The sequence below is a fragment of the Somniosus microcephalus genome, chromosome 2 (genome assembly GCF_052327205.1).
Source record: "Somniosus microcephalus isolate GS21.2 chromosome 2, FLI_Smic_1.0, whole genome shotgun sequence".
Classification (NCBI taxonomy): domain Eukaryota; kingdom Metazoa; phylum Chordata; class Chondrichthyes; order Squaliformes; family Somniosidae; genus Somniosus; species Somniosus microcephalus.
The window spans coordinates 303394132-303413767 of record NC_140988.1 but is presented as its reverse complement, the minus strand read 5'-3'; the positions used below and the strand labels follow the sequence as shown (position 1 = coordinate 303413767).

The 19636-nt window shown below is 44.6% G+C and overlaps 1 protein-coding gene across 2 annotated transcripts in view; it reads right to left on the bottom strand.

Annotated features, from left to right (window-relative positions):
- LOC147123503 (aquaporin-3-like) overlaps positions 1-19352 on the bottom strand; it is a 37238-nt gene extending 17886 nt beyond the window's left edge. Inside the window, exons 1-3 of one of the 2 annotated variants that reach the window (XM_086004638.1) lie at positions 19161-19352; positions 17601-17727; positions 1910-2047 (exon numbers count right to left, since the gene is read on the bottom strand). In XM_086004638.1, coding sequence (XP_085860764.1) covers positions 1910-2047; positions 17601-17727; positions 19161-19268 — 373 coding nt within the window. In that variant the 5' untranslated portion in view covers positions 19269-19352. The remainder of the gene's footprint in view (positions 1-1909; positions 2048-17600; positions 17728-19160) is intronic. The other variant, XM_086004629.1, reaches the window with a different exon arrangement.
- Between the last annotated feature and the right edge of the window lie 284 nt (positions 19353-19636).

Below are 19636 nucleotides of genomic sequence, written 5' to 3'. Positions count from 1 at the left end.
AAGCGGTCAAATCAGCGGAACCGTTGCTTAAGCACGCCGATGATCTGCTCGATGATGTTCCTGGTGGCAGCATGGGTCTCATTATATGAGTGCTGGGCAGGAGTTTTGGGGTTGCAGAGGGGAGTCATGAGCCAGGTGGAGAATGCATAGTCCTTGCCTCTGAGCAGCCAGCCACGACCTTGATGTGGTGACTGAAAGTGTGCTGGCACACCAGTCTGGCACCGGATGAAGGCATCGTGGCCGCTGCCAGGATAGTGGGCATTGAGGGTGAGGATTCGCTGTGTGTGGTCACACACCAATTGCACATTAAGTGAGTGGTAGCCTTTGCGGTTACGGAAGATCTCAGGATTGTTATGCGGAGCCCACAAAGCCACATGGTTGCAGTCAATGGCACCTTACACCATGGGGAAGTCCGCTATCCTGGCAAGGCCACATGCACGTTCGTCCTGCTTCTTTCTGGTGATGGGGAAGGAAATGTAGTCCCTTCTCCTACTGTAGAGAACCTCTGTGACCTCCCAGATACAGCGATGGACAGCAACCTGCGAGATGTCAGCTATATCTCCCGTTGCAGACTGGAAGGATCTTCTGGCGAAGAAATTGAGGGCAACGGTGACCTTGACTGCCACTGAGAGAGCCGTGGTCGCCCTGATCTGAGGCTCGAGGTCTGGTTGCAGGAGATGGCAGAGTTCTGTGACTACCTCCTTGCTGAAGCAAAGCCTTCTAAAACACTGCTCCTCACTTAATTGGAGTAGGAGAAGTGCTCTTGGAATAGCCTCGGAGGGTAAGGCATCCTGTTGAGAGCCCTCATGACCCTTCTCCTCCCTCTGGCCACATATTCCAATCTTTCTCGCTGCCTCCACCGTAGATCCTGGAGGGCGAGGTCAACTGCCAGTACAGCCCCTCATTAATGTAACCAAGTGTAGCACTTTGATATGTTGTGAGAATAAATGTAACTAATTGTTAGTAGCCACAATGCTCCTGATACTAAACAACCTTTAAATGACTGAATTAAGCTGTTGCACAATGTCAAACTGACAAGGAAGCAGTGAAACACCACTAACCTGAACAGCTGCGATTCATTACTGAGGATGCCTTTAAATAGCGCCCCTGGAGCCGGCATCCGCCTGCTTGACGCCTCCTCTCCCTGTCGCTGTCTGGGCGAGGTGCTAAGGCAGGGAGTGAAAGTGATTTGACAGATCGGACGTCACAATCTGCGTGGCGGTGAGGTCCCCGGCGGTAACTGGTAGCGGCGGCGCAACGGGGGGGGGGGGGGCCGGATTTGCTGTGCGACGCTGGATTCGCCTCGTCCCAGCGCTACTGCATCAGCGCCCTGTTAGCGCCCCTGCCAGGCAGTAACAGGAGGTACTAACCAACTGAATTTTCCGCCCCCCCCGTGTCTATGGCTTTCAGCCATGTCCAAATAAAATAACCTGCTCACACTAGATCATCTCATTCCTCTCAGCTTTTTAAAAATCTGAATAATCTCTATTCTCAATATTTTAATTAAATAAATTCAGTTGTGTGAGTCTCCCTTCATAATTTAGAGTCCTAAATTCCAGGATTAATGTTCCCAGATTATAACAGATAAATGTAGAGAACAATATCAGAAGCAATATTTGTAGCAGCCTGTGAGAATAAAATATAAAGGTGCTCTATATGTGGATGTACCTATATAGAATCATAGAAAGTACAGCACAGAAGGAGGCCATTCTGCCCATCGAGTCTGCGCCGGCTCTTTCGAAGAGCAATCCAGGTAGTCCCACTCCCCCGCTCTTTCCCCATATCCCGTCTGTTGTTTTCTGTTGAACTTCAATACTAAGGTTTGAATTGTTTTGTGATTTATGTTTTAATGCAGTATTAAACAATTTTACTTTATACATTGTTGACATAAGGTGGCTTCATTACTCACCGTAATACAAACCAAACATTATTCCTGATCCAAGAAAGGCACCGAATGTTTGTGCCAAAAAGAAGAAGGGGAATTTTAACCAAGGCTCACAAGCAAGCAAGCACAAAGCAAAGGTCACTGCAGGATTCAGGTGAGCTCCTGCACAAAGAACAAAAGAGTTGTGAATGTATATACAGTAAATGGTTGATTTACATACAAATGGGATACTACCTGTTAGGCAGTGAAACTAGGCAATAAAGAATGTGAAGATATTTACTTATTATGGGTTTCGATACACCAGCTCCATTTAATCACATGGCAAAGTACTACCAAGTATCCACTGACAAAGATTACTCATGGTTTAAGCCTGCATCTGAATTGAACCAATGGAAGCTGCACTATTTGTTGGTTAAAGGTTTGCAGTTTCAGGAATATGTACAAGGGAGTGTGAAATCTGAAATAAACCAAGTGTGAACAAAGTTAGGAAATGGGTGTCACAGGTCAATATGGCTTTTCTTTATTCGTTAAGAAAAATTTGTTTCGTCTTCTGCACTATGTGGAACACTATTACAGGAAGGAATTGTCTCACCTTGAATATAGAGAAAAGTGTTGATCAGTGTCGCCCAAGCCAAATTGTCTGCTGAACAAACACTACCTTCAAATTTACGACATCGTTCGTAAACTTCAGCTCATCCAAAGCTCTGCTGCCAGTAGCCAGACTTGCACCAAGTCCCTTTCACCCATCACCCCTGTGCTCGCTGAATTACATTGGCTCCCGGTCCATCAATGCCTCAAATTTAAAATTCTCATCATTGTCTTCAAATTCCTCCATGGCATTGCCCCTTCTTATCTCTGTAACCTCCTGCAGCCCTACAACCCTCTGAGAACTCTGCGTTCTTCCAATTCTGGTCGCTTGTGCCTCTCCAAATTCCTTCACCCCTCCACTGGCAGCTGTGCCTTCAGCTGCCTAGGCCCTAAATTCTGGCATTCCCTCCCTAAACCTCTCCTCCTCTACATATCTTTCTCCTCCTCTGAAACCTACCTCCCGGGCCAAGCTTTTGGTCACATGTCCTAATGTCTCCTTAGAAAGAAAGGAGAAAGTCTTGCATTTATAAAGCAAATTTCATGGCCACAGGATGTCGCAAAGCGCTTTACAACCAATGAAGTACTTTTTGAAGTGTAGTCACTATATTAATGTAGAAATGGCTCAGTTTCAAATTTTGTCTGGTAATGCTCCTGTGAAGCGCTTTGGGACATTTTGCTATGTTAATGCCGCTATATAAATGCAAGTTGTTTTTGTTACTTATCCCCTAAAAAATTACATTGCTTTCCCTCGGGTATGGTCTCCTCAATCCTTTCCTTCTTTTAAATTATCCTCCACATGCATAGAAACATAGAAACATAGAAGATAGGAGCAGGAGTAGGCCATTTGGCCCCTCGAGCCTGCTCCACCATTCAATGAGATCATGGCTGATCATCCAAATTCAGTACCCCATTCCTGCCTTCTCTCCATATCCCTTGATCCTTTTAGCCTTAAGAAATATATCCAACTCCTTCTTGAATATATTTAATGAATTGGCCTCTACTGCCTTCTGTGGTAGAGAATTCCACAGGTTCACCACTCTCTGGGTGAAAAAATTCCTCTTCATCTCTGTCCTAAATGGCTTACCCCTTATCCTTAGACTGTGACCCCTGGTTCTGGACTCCCCGACCATCGTGAACATCCTTCATGCATCTAGCCTGTCTAGTCCTGTTAGAATATTATAAGTTTCAATGAGATCCCCTCTCATTCTTCTAAACTCCAGCGAGTATAAGCCCAATCGACCCAATCTCTCCTCATACGTCATTCCTGCCGTCCCAGGTATCAGCCTGGTGAATCTTCGCTGCACTCCCTCCATGGCAAGAACATCCTTCCTCAGATAAGGCGACCAAAACTGCACACAATACTCAAGATGTGGTCTCACCAAGGCCCTGTACAACTGCAGCAAGACATCCTTGTTCCTGTACTCAAACCCTCTTGCTACGAAGGCCAACACACCAGTTGCCTTCTTAACCGCCTGCTGCACCTGCAAGCTTACCTTCAGCGACTGGTGCACAAGGACACCCAGGTCTCGTTCCACTTCCCCTTCTCCCAATCTATTGCCATTCAGATAATAATCTGCCTTCCTGTTTTTGACACCAAAGTGGATAACCTCGCATTTATCCACGTTATATTGCACCTGCCATGTTTCTGCCCAATCACCCAACCTGTCCAAATCATACTGGAGTTTCTTGGCATCCTCCTCACAGCACACACGCCCACCCAGCTTTGTGTCGTCTGCAAACTTGGAGATATTACACCTAGTTCCCTCGTCTAGATCATTAATATATATTGTGAATAGCTGGGACCCAAGGACCGATCCCTGCGGTACCCCACTAGTCACTGCCTGCCACTCGGAAAAAGACCCGTTTATTCCAACTCTTTGCTTTCTGTCTGCCAACCAGTTCTCTATCCAAGTCAATACCTTGCCCCCAATCCCATGTGCCTTAACTTTACACGCTAATCTCTTATGCGGGACCTTATCAAAAGCCTTTTGAAAGTCCAAATACACCACATCCACTGGTTCTCCCTTATCTATTTTACCAGTTACATCCTCAAAAAATTCCAGTAGATTAGTCAAGCGTGATTTACCTTTTGTAAATCCATGTTGACTTTGTCCGATCCTGTCACTGTTTTTCAAGTACTCTGCTATTACATCTTTTATAATGGACTCTAGCATTTTTCCCACTACTGACGTCTGGCTCACTGGTCTGTAATTCCCCGTCTTCTCTCTACCACCTTTTTTGAACAGTGGGGTAACATTAGCTACCCTCCAATCCATGGGTACTGTTCCAGAGTCTATCGAATGTTGGAAGATGACCAGCAATGCATCTACTATTTCTAGGGCCACTTCCTTAAGTATCCTAGGATGTAGATTATCAGGCCCTGGGGATTTATCGGCCTTCAATCCCGTCAATTTCCCTAACACCATTTCCCTACAAATACTGATTTCTTTCAGTTCCTCCCTTTCATCAGACCCTATGTTCCCCGACATCTCTGGGAGGTTATTTGTGACCTCCTTTGTGAAGACAGAACCAAAATATGTATTTAATTGGTCTGCCATTTCTTTGTTCCACATTATAAATTCCCCTGATTCTGACTGCAAGGGACCTACGCTTGACTTCACCAATATTTTTCTCTTCACATATCTATAAATGCCTTACAGTCAGTTTTTATGTTCCCTGCAAGCTTACTCTCATACACTATTTTCGCCCTCTTAATTAATCCTTTTGTCCTCCTTTTTTGAATCCTAAACTGCTCCCAATCCTCAGGTTTACTGCTTTTTCTGGCCAATTTATATGTCCTCTCCTTGGATCTTATGCTATCCCTAATTTCCCTTGTTAGCCACGGTTGAGTCACCTTTTTTGTTTTATTTTTATGCCAAGCTGGGATGAACAAATTCTGTAGTTCATCCATGCGGTCTTTGAATGTTTGCCATTGCCTATCCACCGTCAACCCTTTGAGTGACATTCCCCAATCAATCCTACCCAACTCGCACCTCATACCATCGTAGTTTCCTTTATTTAAATTCAGGACCCTAGTCTCTGAGTCAACTACTTCACTCTCCATCTTAATGAAAAATTCTATCATATTATGATTGCTCTGACCCACGGGGCCTCATACAACAAGATTGTAAATAAATCCTTTCTCATTACATAATAGCCAGTCTAAGATGGCCTGATCTCTAGTTGGTTCCTCGACATATTGGTCCAGGAAACCATCCCGTACACACTCCAGGAATTCCTACTCCACAGTATTGTTACTAATTTGGTTAGCCCAATCTATATGTAGATTAAAGTCACCCATGATAACTGCTGCGCCCTTATTGCACGCTTCTCTAATTTCCCTTTTAATGTCATCCCCAAACTCCGCATTACTGTTTGGAGGTCTATATACCACTCCCACTAACATTTTCTGCCCCTTGGTATTTCTCAGTTCTGCCCATACAGATTCCACATCATCAGAGCTAATATCCTTCCTTTCAATTGTGTTAATCCCCTCTTTAACCAGCAATGCTACCCCACTTCCTTTTCCTTTTTGCCTATCTTTCCTGAATATTGAATACCACTGGATGTTGAGTTCCCAGCCTTGGCCACCTTGGAGCCATGTTTCCGTAATCCCAATCATATCATATTCGTTTACCTCTATTTGCGCAGCTAATTCATGCACCTTATTACGAATGCTCCTCGCATTAAGACACAAAGCCTTCAGGCTTGTTTTTTTAACGCTCTTAGACCTTTTAGAATTATTATTTAATGTGGCCATGTTTGATTTAAACCGTTGATTTCTCTGACTGCCACTTATGTTTTTCTCCTTCCTGTCTTTTGCTTCTATCCTTGTTTCCCTTTCCTCTGTCTCCCTGCTCAGGTTCCCAACCCCCTGCCATTTTAGTTTAAACCCTCCCCCAGAGCACTAGCAAATACTCCCCCTAGGACATCGGTCCCAGCCCTGCCCAGGTGCAAACCGTCCAGTTTGTACTGGTCCCACCTCCCCCAGAACCGGTTCCAATGTCCCAGGAATTTGAATCCCTCCCCCTGGCACCATTCCTCTAGCCACATATTCATCTGAAATATCCTTCTATTTCTACTCTGACTAGCACGTGGCACTGGTAGCAATCCTGAGATTACTACCTTTGAGGTCCTATTTTTTAATTTACCTCCTAACTCCCTATATTCAGCTTTTAGGACCTCATCCCATTTTTTACCTATATCGTTGGTAGCTATATGCACCACGACAACTGGCTGTTCACCTTCCCCTTCCAAAATGTTCTGCAGCCGCTCTGAGACATCCTTGACCCTTGCACCAGGGAGGCAACACACCATCCTGGAGTCTCGTTTGTGGCTGCAGAAACACCTATCTATTCCCCTTACAATAGAATCCCCTATTACTATAGCTCTACCCCTCTTTTTCCTCCCGTCCTGTGCAGCAGAACCACCCCTGGTGCCAGGAGGTTGGCTGCTGCTGCTTTTCCCTGATAAGCCACCCCCCCAACAGTATCCAAAGTAGTATATCTGTTTGAGAGGTGGATGACCACAGGGGACCCCTGCACTACCTGCCTGCGCCTAGTACTCTGCCTGTTGGTCACCCATTCCCTTTCTGCCTGTGCAACCTTTACCTGCGGTGTGACCAACTGATTAAACGTGATATCCACGACGTCCTCGGCATCGCGAATGGGCCAGTATGTATCCAACCGCAGCTCCAGCGCCGCAATGCGGTCTGCCAGTAGCTGCAGCTGGATACACTTCCTGCATACATGGTCATCAGGGACACAGGAAGTGTCCTTGAGTTCCCACATAGTGCAGGAGGAGCATACCACGGGGCTGAGCTCTCCTGCATAGATCAGCTCTGCTTTCCAACTGTACCCTTTCATTTCAAATGCTTGTAGCTTGATAATTTTTGTTCACCAAGACATGAAGTTCGCTTACTCGGTGCCAGGGCTTAAAGGGTTAAATTATGAGCACAGGTTGCAGAAATGTGGCTTGTATTCCCTTGAATTTAGAAGGTTGAGGGGTGACCTAATGGAGGGCTTTAAAATGATAAAGGGTTTCATTAGGGTAAATACAGAGAAACTATTTCCTCTGGTGGGTGAATCCAGAACAAGAGGGCATAACCTTAAAATTGGAGCTAGGCCATTTAGGAGTGAAATCAGGAAGCACCTTTTCACATAAAGAGTAATAGAAATCTGGAACTCACTCCCACAAAAGACTGTGGATTCTAGAATTGAAACTTTCAAGACTGAGATGAATAAGATTTTGTTAAGTAAGGGTATCAAATGATATGGAGCAAAGGTGAGTAAAGGGAGTTAAGGAACAGATCAGCCATGATCTGATTGAATGGCAGAACAGGCTTAAGGGGCTGAATGGCCCACTCCTGTTCTTATGTGCAGAAACCAGGCTCACACCAGTGACTCTTTTGAAAATAAGCAATTTGCAGCTCTGTGAAGACATGGGTTCAAAAGGAGTCCCAGAAAGTTAAGAAAAAATAGTTTAGGATCCCACCTTGGTTTCAAATGAATCACGATATTCTTCAAGAACCTGGATAACAAGTGATTTTCCTTCCAAAGGAAGATGCTAGCAATAGCTGCGAAAATAACTTGTTTGAAAGTGAGTGCAAGACCTCCACTGAGTTAAAAGGCAAATTTTCCAATCAGAACATGGACCATTGTGATGCAGACACTTGAGTCACCCACCCAACCCTTTATGAATATTCTGAGATTAGGCCTTCATAGGAAGCTCTTGGCAGTAGCCATTTAAAGATGAGTGCATATTTGGTCTGAAAATGTTTTTGCAACACTTGTTCCGCACCACATAGAGTAAGAATAGAGGAGTGGAATGTCAGAATGCCAGGGCTTGGAATTTCCTTGGAGTTGCTCCCACTCCACTGCTGTACCTTCACTCTAATTGTAGCGGAAACCCCATTTTCGCACATAAACAAGTTTTCCACCACATTTCCATTGAGGTTGTGTTTTCGGGCCAGAAACAGCTCCAAGGTAGCTCCCAGCCCAAAGTTTCCTGAGACAGCAGTAGAAGCACTGCTGAAAGAAGTGGGGGATCAGGAGGGTTGCCTTGTTTAGCAGTTGAGTGCCTCCTCCCCACAGCAAGCAAACAAATATCCGATAAAAACACCGCAAAAAAAATTAGTCAAAAAACATATGATCATAGAATGATACAGCACAGAAGGAGGCTATTCGACCCATCGTGACTGCTGGCTTTTTGGTAGACCTATCCAATTAGTCCTACTCCCCTATTTCCCCATAACCCTGTTATTTTTTTCCCCTTCAAGTATTTATCCAATTCTCTTTTATGTTACTATTAAATCGGCTTCCACCACCCTTTGAGGTAGTGCATTCCAGATCACAACAACTGGCTAAAAAAATATTTCCTCCTGTCGCCTCTGGTTCTTTTGCTAATCACCTTAAATCGGTGTTCTCTGGTTACCAACCCTTCTGCCACTGGAAACAGTTTCTCCTTATTTACTTTATCAAAACCATTCATGATTTTGAACACCTCTATCAAATCTTCTCTTAACCTTCTCTACTCTAAAGAGAACAACACCAGCTTCTGCAGTCTTGCCACATAACTGAAGTCCCTCATCCCTGATACCATCCTAGTAAATCTCTTCTGCACCCTCTCCAAGACCTTGACATCCTTTCTAAAGTGTGGTGCCCAGAATTGAACACAATACTCCAGCTGGGGTCTAACCAGTGTTTTATAAAGGTTTTGCGTAACTTCCTTGCTTCTGTACTCTATTCCTCTATTAATAAAGCTAAGGGAATAAAAATTGGATATCGCCCATTTTGGGACGCTAATATCGGCTGGGCGCAAAGTTTAGCGCCCGGCGCTAATTATCGCCTCCGACTGCAAAATTCACTTCTATCACCCCTGGAGGTGATTTGAGCGCTAAATCAGGCACTACACACCTCTCTTAAGGTGCAAGCGTCGGGGAGTGAGGCGCTACCTCAGAACGCTACCGAAGCTCAGGCGATGTCAGTTACCATGGAAGCCAGACAGGCTGGCACTGTCCAGTTCTTAAAGGGGAGGGGCCATCTTGCTGGCCAGCCACTCCCTGCTCATTGCAGCCTTGAATCTCGACCTGGAGAGACCTCTAAAACAATTGTGTTGGAAGCACTAATGGATAGGCCCAGGGAAAGAGCTCGGCGCTTAGGAACCTCAAAGTAGTGCTGAGGGCGTTAAATCTCTCCAGACGTCTCCCTCCCGCCTTTAAATAGCGCTCCCCCAACCCCTTCCCGACTTGAAAATGTTCCCCTCTACCTCTCCTAGCGGCAGGTGCTAAGGCAGGGGGCGGGACTCAATATTTGGTCGGGGGCGCTACCGGGGCGTTGCATGCTTGACTGATGTTACGATCTATGGGCGCAGGAGATCATGGCGGTAGTGTTTAGCGCCGCCGTAAAATGACTGGTCAATTTCGCGAGTGGCGCTAAAATTGTCGCGCTTGGGTGCTAAGTTTCTACCGCCCCATTAACGCCCCCCAGAGGCACTAGCGGGAGTCGCTAACCAACCAAATTTTCCCCCCAAGGATCCCGTATGGTTTTTAACAGCCTCCTCAACTTGTCCTGCCACCTTCAAAGACTTGTGTACAAATACCCCCAGGTCCCTCTGTTCCTGCACCCCCTTTAAAATTGTACCATTTAGTTCATATTGCCTCTCCTCATTCTTCCTACCAAAATGTATCACTTCTCACTTCCCTGCATTAAATTTCATCTACCCATTTTACTAGTCTGTCTATGTCCTCCTGAAGTCTGTTACTATCCTTCTCATTGTTTACTACATTTACGAGTTTCGTATCATTTGCAAACTTTAAAATTGTGCCCTGTATACCCAAGTCCAGGTCATTAATATATATTAAAAAGAGCAGTGGTCCTAATACCAACCCCTGTGGAATACCACTGTATACTTCCCTCCAGTCTGAAAAACAACCGTTCACCACAACTCTCTGCTTTCTGTTCCTTAGCCAATTTTGTATCCATGCTGCCACTGTCCCTTTAATCCCATGGGCTTTAATTTTGTTAACAAGTCTATTATGTGGTACTTTGTCAAACACCTTTTGAAAGTCCACATACACAACATCAACCACACTATCCTCATCAACCCTCTCCGTTACTTCATCAAAGAACTTGATCAAGTTAGTCAAACACGATTTGCCTTTAACAAATCCATGCTGACTTTCAGTTATTTGCCCATACTTTTCCAAATGCCAATTAATTTTGTCCCAGATTATTGTCTCTAAAAGTTTCCCCGCCACCAACGTTAGGCTGTCTGGCCTGTAGTTGCTAGGTTGTTCCTGTGGTGTATGTAACCTGTTCCACCTTAAGAGAACTACCTTAAGAGATGTACTACTTTCTCTTGGCTGCTGTATAATGTAATACTGTAATACCGGTGGTGACCACACCGGTATATAAGTGTTGTGTAGGGATTTGCTGGGCAGTTCAGCCCTGACCTCCGAATAGTAAAGACCTGTTAAAAGTTATTCTTGTTGTCTGTGTCCAGTGATTGATCCTAAACATAACTGGGACACACAGACTCAACAGTGGCGACGAGTCCGATCTTACCCTGCGGCAGTTTTACATCCAAGGCAGCTTCGTCCTCAGAACGGGCGTCGAGAAGAGGCATCCGCCCTCATCATCCTGCTGAGCACCATTGCACGGGAGGCATCGAGAACCCGGGTTAAAAAGAAAAATTCTGACCACGAAGCCCTCCATCAGCGACAGGCAGTGATCATCCCTTCTACCACGGTGGTGGGTAAGCCGATCAGCGACACGAGCAGAAAGTCGGCCGCGTTGCCTGTGGAGTAGGGGAGGGAAAACGGAGGAATAAGGGCGGAGAACTCGACCACGGCCAGTAAAAAGGGCCGCGCTGCAATCGAGGCCAAGAGGCGCAGCGACTGGGGCAGCTTAAGGCACGAGAGCCGCGGAGAAATCAAACGCAGCCGGTGTAAAGGACCGGGCTGCAAGCGGGGCTGCGAGGCAAAGCAGCGTCGGGGAATTGAGAACCGCTGGGAGGCGAGAACGGCAGCAGCACGGCAATCGCCATTGCAGCCAGCGGGGGAAGAAGGCAAATGCGGGAATCCGCCATTGTAGTCGGCGGGGGAAGAAGACGAGCGCGGGAAAGACCACCAAGCGTGGGAAGCCGCCATTTTAGTAGGCGGGGGAAGAAGACAAGCGCGGGAAGCCGCCATTTTGAGCAACAACAAAAAAATTTTAATTTGCAAGGATGCCTAAACATGGGAGCATTAATACCTTTGATAGTGATATCGAAGTTTGGACCACGTATGTAGAACACATGGAAGTTTATTGTAAAGCAAATAAGGTACCAGATGATGAGAAAGCACTAACCTTATTAAGCTCAATGGGTGCGAAGACATACGGGTTATTGAAGCACCTTCTATCACCAAATAAACCGGCGGATCAGACTTTCGCGAATATTGTTACTGTCCTGAAAAATCATTTAAACCCCACGCCGCTGATGATAGCGGAACGATTTAAATTTTACAGAAGAACGCAGCTGAAAGACGAAAGCAACGCTGAATCTTTAATTGAACTGCGTAAGCTATCGAAGTACTGTCAGTTTGGAACAGGACTAGCAGATGCGCTGAGAGATAAATTTGTGTGTGGATTGTTAAAAGGAACACAAAAGCGACTGCTTGAGGAGAATGATCTTACGCTTGATAAAGCTGTCACTATTGCAGCATCGCAAGAAGCCGCAGCGAGAGGCACGGCGGAAATGCAGCTACGGTCACCGGAACTCAGCACCAATCAAATGGTCTTGGGTACAGTAAAATGTTATCGTTGTGGAAAGACAACGCACAATCAGAACCAGTGCTGGTTCAAAAATCAGGAATGCAGAAAATGTGGCAGGCTTGGTCACATAGCTAAAGTATGCCGGTCAGGAAAGAAGACCAGCAACAAAAAGTCACCGCAGGAAAAGTACAGAAAGGTACACAAGGTGACAGAGAACAGTTCGAACGAACAGAAGTCAGATTCAGACTCCAGCAGTAATGAACTGGGTAGTCTAAGAGTACACAATGTTGGTAAGGAAGCAGACTTCCAAACAATTTGGGTCACACTTCAGATAGCAGGAGTCCAAGTGAAGATGGAATTGGACACTGGATCGGCATTGACGGTCATGAATAAGCAAGATTACAAAAGGTTATTCCCACATATTCCCCTACGGGATATGGAGATTGTATTGAAAACATACACGGGGCAAAGAGTATACCCCATCGGGAAGATAGAGGTAAAGGTGGTCCACAAGGGCAAAGAAAGCCGAGGAATGGACTTATATGTGCTACCTGAGGGAGGTCCACCACTACTGGGACGGGAGTGGATTAGGAAAATAAATATGGACTGGCATTCCTTAAAAGCACTAACGGTAGATTCCGGTAAAAAAGATGTCAAACCTAAACGATTGTCCAGAATATTGGACGATGCTAAAGAGGTGTTTCAACAGGGACTGGGAACACTGAGAGGAATTACGGCAAACATCAAGGTTGAAGAACATGCAAACCCGAAATTTTTCAAAGCCAGACCGGTACCTTATGCGATACGACCTGCTGTGGAAGCTGAGCTGGAAGGGCTAGAACGTTCAGGAGTACTGTCTAAGGTAGACTGGAGTGAGTGGGCCACGCCCATTGTTCCCGTCATGAAGCGTTCATCGAGCAACAAGCCGGGGGAACCGGGGAAGGTTCGCATCTGTGGAGATTTCAAGATCACTGTTAATCCGGTGCTTCACACGGTGCAGTATCCGCTTCCGCGGATTGAGGATATCTTCGCTTCGTTGTCTGGCGGGAAGCACTTCACCAAGATAGACCTGGCGCAGGCGTACTTACAGATGGAAGTTGAGGAAGAGTCACGCCAGTATCTCACGATCAACACGCATAGAGGCTTGTACCGGTATAATAGACTGGTTTTTGGAGTGGCATCGGCGCCAGCAATTTGGCAGAGGGCCATGGAGCAGGTATTACAGGGAATTCCAGGCACACAATGTTACCTGGGCGATATTCTGATTACAGGAGATGATGACGAGGAACACCTTGCAAATTTGGAACTGGTGCTCACCAGATTGAAAGAATATGGACTTCGAGTTAATCACCAGAAATGTGAGTTCTTTCAGAAGAGGATCTCGTACTGTGGTCATGTCATTGACCAGGAGGGGCTTCATAAGTCTCCCGACAAGATCGAAGCTGTTGTGAAGGCTCCCGCTCCAGATAATGTATCCCAGTTGAGGTCGTTCCTAGGGTTGATTAACTATTACCATAAGTTTCTGCCAAATTTATCCACGGTGCTGCACCCGCTGAACGCTCTTTTGCAGAAGGGAGTACCATGGAAGTGGAGCGAGGACTGTAAGAGGGCCTTTCGCAAAAGCAAGGCATTGATCACCTCAGAGGAAGTGTTGGCTCACTTCAACCCAACGCTGCCTATTCGTTTGGCTTGTGATGCTTCTCCATATGGTATTGGGGCAGTACTCTCACACAAGTTGCCAAATGGCCAGGAGAGGCCAGTTGCGTTCGCATCCAGATCATTGACCTCCGCTGAGCGCAACTATGCTCAGATAGATAGGGAGGCTCTCAGCCTTGTGTGGGGAGTAAAGAAGTTTAATCATTACCTGCAGGGCCAAAAGTTCACGCTTCTGACAGACCACCAGCCATTGGTATTCATTTTTAACCCTAAGAAGGGTGTTTCGGTGATGACAGCACAGAGACTCCAGAGATGGTCCCTTTTCCTAGGGGCACATCAATATCAGATTGAATTCAAAGGTACAAAGCAGCATGGTAATACTGATGGGCTGTCGTGCCTGCCACTACCTACAGAGGAGGAGGCACCGATGGTTGACCCTGTTGAGTTATTTCATTCGACCATCATCGAATGTTTACCAGTCACCAATGCAAGTATTGAAAGAGAAACCAGGAACGACCCGACACTGTCCCGGGTCTACGAAGTGACAGTGAAGGGATGGCCAGCACATGGTGATCCACTGTTACCGGCATTCTCAGCAAGACGAGAACAGCTGTCCGTCTGTCAAGGAACATTGATGTATGGGACAAGGGTGATTATTCCTCCTAAGTTAAGAGAGAGAGTTCTAAAGGAACTGCATGAAGGTCATCTGGGGGGAGTCAAGATGAAAAGCCTTGCTAGGGCTTATGTGTGGTGGCCGGGTATCGACCAACAGATAGAGGATCTGACTAAAAGCTGCTCAGGGTGCCAAAAAGTGCAAAATGCACCTCCGATTGCACCGCTGCATCCATGGGAATGGCCTTCAACCCCATGGCAACGTGTACATATTGACTTTGCTGGTCCATTCATGGACTCCATGTTTTTAATTGCGGTGGACGCACATTCTAAATGGCCAGAAGTGATTAAGATGACTACCACTACCTCGGAAAAGACGATCGCGGTGCTAAGAACGATATTTGCGAGAAATGGATTGCCAGAACAAATATGTTCAGACAACGGACCGCAGTTCGTGTCAGAAGAATTCCAGAAATTCATGAAGAAGAATGGGGTGAAACATTATACCTCTGCCCCATATCATCCGGCTACAAACGGGTTGGCAGAGAGATTTGTACAAACGTTTAAAAAAGCAATAAAGGCCATGGGCGAAGATCAGATTCCACTACAACACAAGGTGGACAAATTCCTACTGGCATATCGAAACGCCACTCATGCAGTGACAAACCAAAGTCCTGCCATGATGTTCTATAACAGGAGGTTGCGGTCCAGGTTGGACTTGTTAAAACCAAATGTGCGGAGGGAAGTTGAAAATAAACAGTTCCAGCATATAAATAACAAGACCACTCAGAGTTTCGAAATAGGACAACCAGTGTTAGCCCGGGACTATAAAAACGAGAAATGGCAATCTGGAACAATTCGGGCCAGACAAGGACCCCTGATGTACACGGTAGATATTGGTGAAAATGTAATACGGCGTCATGCTGACCAACTGGTAGAATCGAGAACAAGGGTCGAACCCATGGTTACGGCAGCGACAACCGTGGAAGAAGTTAGTGAACCTGAAGCATCTACCTCAGAAGTGAATGTACCTGATGATGATGTCCAATCCATGAGAGACCAACTAGATGAGTCACCCCAGCAACGAGAATCAGAGACCCCTGAAAGGCGTTATCCAACTCGAATCAGGAGGCCTCCTCAGAGACTGAATCTTTGAACTGTTTTGCATGAAGTTGTATATATATATGTTATTATGTTATGTTAAATGGGGATATAACTGTTAAGCTAAAAAGGGAGGATTGTGGTGTATGTAACCTGTTCCACCTTAAGAGAACTACCTTAAGAGATGTACTACTTTCTCTTGGCTGCTGTGTACTGTAATACTGTAATACCGGTGGTGACCACACCGGTATATAAGTGTTGTGCAAGGATTTGCTGGGCAGTTCAGCCCTGGCCTCCGAATAGTAAAGACCTGTTAAAAGTTATTCTTGTTGTCTGTGTCCAGTGATTGATCCTAAACATAACTGGGACACACAGACTCAACAGTTCCCTCTCCCCATTTTTAAACAGGGGTGTAACATTTGTAATCCTCCAGTCCTCTGACACCACCCCAATATTCAAAGAGGATTGGAAGATTGTGGCCCGAGCCTCTGCAATGTCCACCCTTACTTCCCTCAGTAACCTAGGATTGATCCCATCTGGACTGGGTGACTTTTCTACTTTGAGCACAGCCAACCTTTTAAGTACCTCCTCTTTATTTTTATCCTATCCAACATCACTACTGCCTCCTCCTTTACTGCTGCATTGGCAACATCCTCTTCTCTAGTGAAGACCGATGCAAAGTATTCATTTAGTACCACAACCATGCCCTCTGCCTCCACAAGAATTTCTCCTTTTTGGTCTCTAGTCAGCCTCACATTCCTTTAGCTACCCTTTTACTATTTATTTGTTTATAAAAGACTTTTGGGTTCCCTTTTATGTTAGCTGGTAATCTATTCTCATACTCTCTCTTTGCCCCTCTTATTCCTTTTTTTTAGTTCTCCTCTGTACTTTCTATATTCAGCTTGGTAAATAAAACATAAATATACTTTGGGCACCTAATTTCCATGTAAGATTCACGCTAATTGAAGTTCTCACACTGAATGTGCAAGGGCAAATTACATGAGTTCATAGCTGACGTAATGAAACTCACTACGCACTTGGTTTGAGCATAAAGCAAGGTTTTAATCAACTTGTTTCAGAACATGGAAGTCTAGTTGTATTTCACTAGCTCCCTTGTCTTTACAAAATGTCCCTGGCAAGCTGGGGCCAACGCCCGAGTATTTATACTCCTTGGACAGCACCACCAGCTGGCTGTCCAGTGTTATTTCATAGGTAGTTTCTCGATGATGAGATTTATGACAATAGCCTTATCGGAAAATTGAAAGGGAGGGGTTCTGGCAGGAACTGGTCAAAATCACAATTCACACCTAAATCCTGCCAGTAGATCCAGCCTGCCAATTGGAAAAGTGGCTCGTAAGATTGTAAATAAAATAAAATTACCAGGTTATTCTACAAACACCAGTGCTGACTCCACAAAAGTGTGGAACCATTTCCTGCCTTGATTATGCCGTAGCAAACCATCCAGAGGTGCACCAGTTACAGTATCTGTGGATTTGATCCTGAAAGGATAAGAGTACCAGTTCATATGCCTTGTCCACAGACCTTTTCCCTGTAATGAAGTGCTTTACATCAGTCTCTAATAGACCAGTGAAACTCATTTCACGTAGGATCTTTGGAGATGCAGGGAAAAAGACTTCCACCAATCAGTGTGGACTTGCGTCAAAGCGTCAAAAAAGGGCAATGTTCCAACTCATTACACCACATTTTGATGACTGTTTAAATAATGTCACTAATGCCACTAATTCTCAATGAAGGAAGAATGGTCCTTTTTATTTGACTTTTTAAAGAGTGTCAGCATGAGAGAAGCCACGAGGCACAACACCTTTAACTCACAGTGTGTTATTAACTTCTTTTCCAAAAAGTATTGCGCATTTTCACAGGCACTAATCCCTCTGGTGGCATTTTCTCTACTGGAAAAGTAATTATCTTTTATTGAAGGTGTTCTACCCAGAGCTACGTGCGGAATGTTCTGAAAATCCCTTAGATCGCCATAAATGTTTACATACCTGACACTTTACTAGTTACCAATATACCCAGAGCTACTGAAAATCCGATGGCAAAAGTAACCGTCAAAAATTCTTTGTGTGTACCATAACTGAGAGTAAATTGTGCTACAGCTCCACAGCTAAGCATCTGCAAAGAAAAATGGCAAAAATTAATAAATAATATTGACTCCCTTTGTAGACTGACTTACATCCCCTTTGAACCTGAAGAGTGGGTTGTACTGGGGTAGATTAAACTTCATAGAAAACATAGAAGAAACATAGAAGATAGGAGCAGGAGTAGGCCATTCGGCCCCTTGAGCCTGCTCCGCCATTCAATGCAATCATGGCTGATCATCCAAATTCAGTACCCAGTCCCTGCCTTCTCCCCATATCCCTTGATCCCTTTAGCCTTAAGAAATATATCCAACTCCTTCTTGAATATATTTAATGAATTGGCCTCCACTGCCTTCTGTGGTAGAGAATTCCACAGGTTCACCACTCTCTGGGTGAAGAAATTTCTCCTCATCTCTGTCCTAAATGCCTTACCCCTTATCCTTAGACTGTGACCCCTGGTTCTGGACTCCCCGACCATCGGGAACATCCTTCCAGCATCTAGTCTGTCTAGTCCTTTTAGAATTTTATAAGTTCAAGGGATGTTTTAGATTTTTAGAGGAGTCAGCTGGCATGGGGTGGGGGGTAGGGAGGGAGGTTGCCACTGTAGTAACTTGATGTCACTATAGTGGTACCATAGCTCCATTCATAGATTTTTGTTTTGTAGACTGCCACAAAATTTGACACATTGCGCTCCCAACTAAGGGGAGAGCTCAAATCCCAGCTTTAGCTGATAGTTGTACTGCAATGGTCAAGATTTGCTGGCTGCTTCCAATTATTCAACAGCATTGTGCCTGTGCACTCTACCTCAGCAAGAAAGAAATAATGGCAGCTGTAGTCTAACTCAGTTCACAGATGGGCATTTCCTATTGGATGGTTTTAGAGAAGCGCAAGACCCAGGCTGTGCCACTCTTTGAATCGTAGGTGATGCAGTATTTATCCCTTACTCTAATTTCCTCCCCTCTCTTAAATCTGAGAGTTAAACAGTCTATTATTTCAAATACGTTATAAATACATTTAATAAAAACAAAATTGCAAGAGTTCATGAATTAAAGTGGAACTGTGTAAAAACAGAGATTAAAAATCTTTAAAAACGTGAAGAATTTTAATGAGATCATTTGCTTTACTGAAATGTATTTTTTAACAGTTGGAGAAATAAATGAGTTGTTGGCATAAAATAATCGCAAACATTAAGAGAACATTAATAATTTTGGAAAGTTTTTTTAAGGTAAATAAAACCAAACTATTTAAAATTATGCTTTTTAATCGCACTTGAAAACTGCAAGCAGGTTCTATACTCTAGTTTGTTGCTGCATTTTAAATTTATTTTATGCATCAACCGGCATTAATATTTATTTCCTGACATAAACATTGCTATATCAATTTTTGAAACTGTTGCAAAAGATCCATCAAACATATAGGGACGTGCATCAGTAATAAAATATTGTTAAAATTCAATGGAAAACTCACAGTATGAATTAGAGTTCCTAAACATTCAGCAAGGCATTGTTTCACCAGAATACTTCGGACTTTCAGTGTCGTTGTCATTTTTCTGAGGATCTCTTTTTGTTTTCCCATTTTTAATCAATTTCTGTGAGAAGCCGATGCTGGTGCAGACCCAGAGTCAGTGTAATTGCCAGTTCTTTGAGCTCTGAATTTTCCTTTAAATATGCTCAGAATGCCATTGAAACATTCATCAAACACTATTTAAAGCAAGGGGACTTGGCGTGCATCTGACACAAAATCAGCTATTGGTTTGAAAAATAACTCTCTTGTTATGCTAAACAGTATGTTATTCGGAATACACCTGTGCAATTGTACCTTTTCAAACTCATGAGCTTCCCATCAGAATTAATTCAGACTTTACAGTATTATTTTACGGTCTATAGACCAAAATTCTAACAGTGGAAACAAAGCACAAGTAGCTACTTTCTAAAAGAAAAACA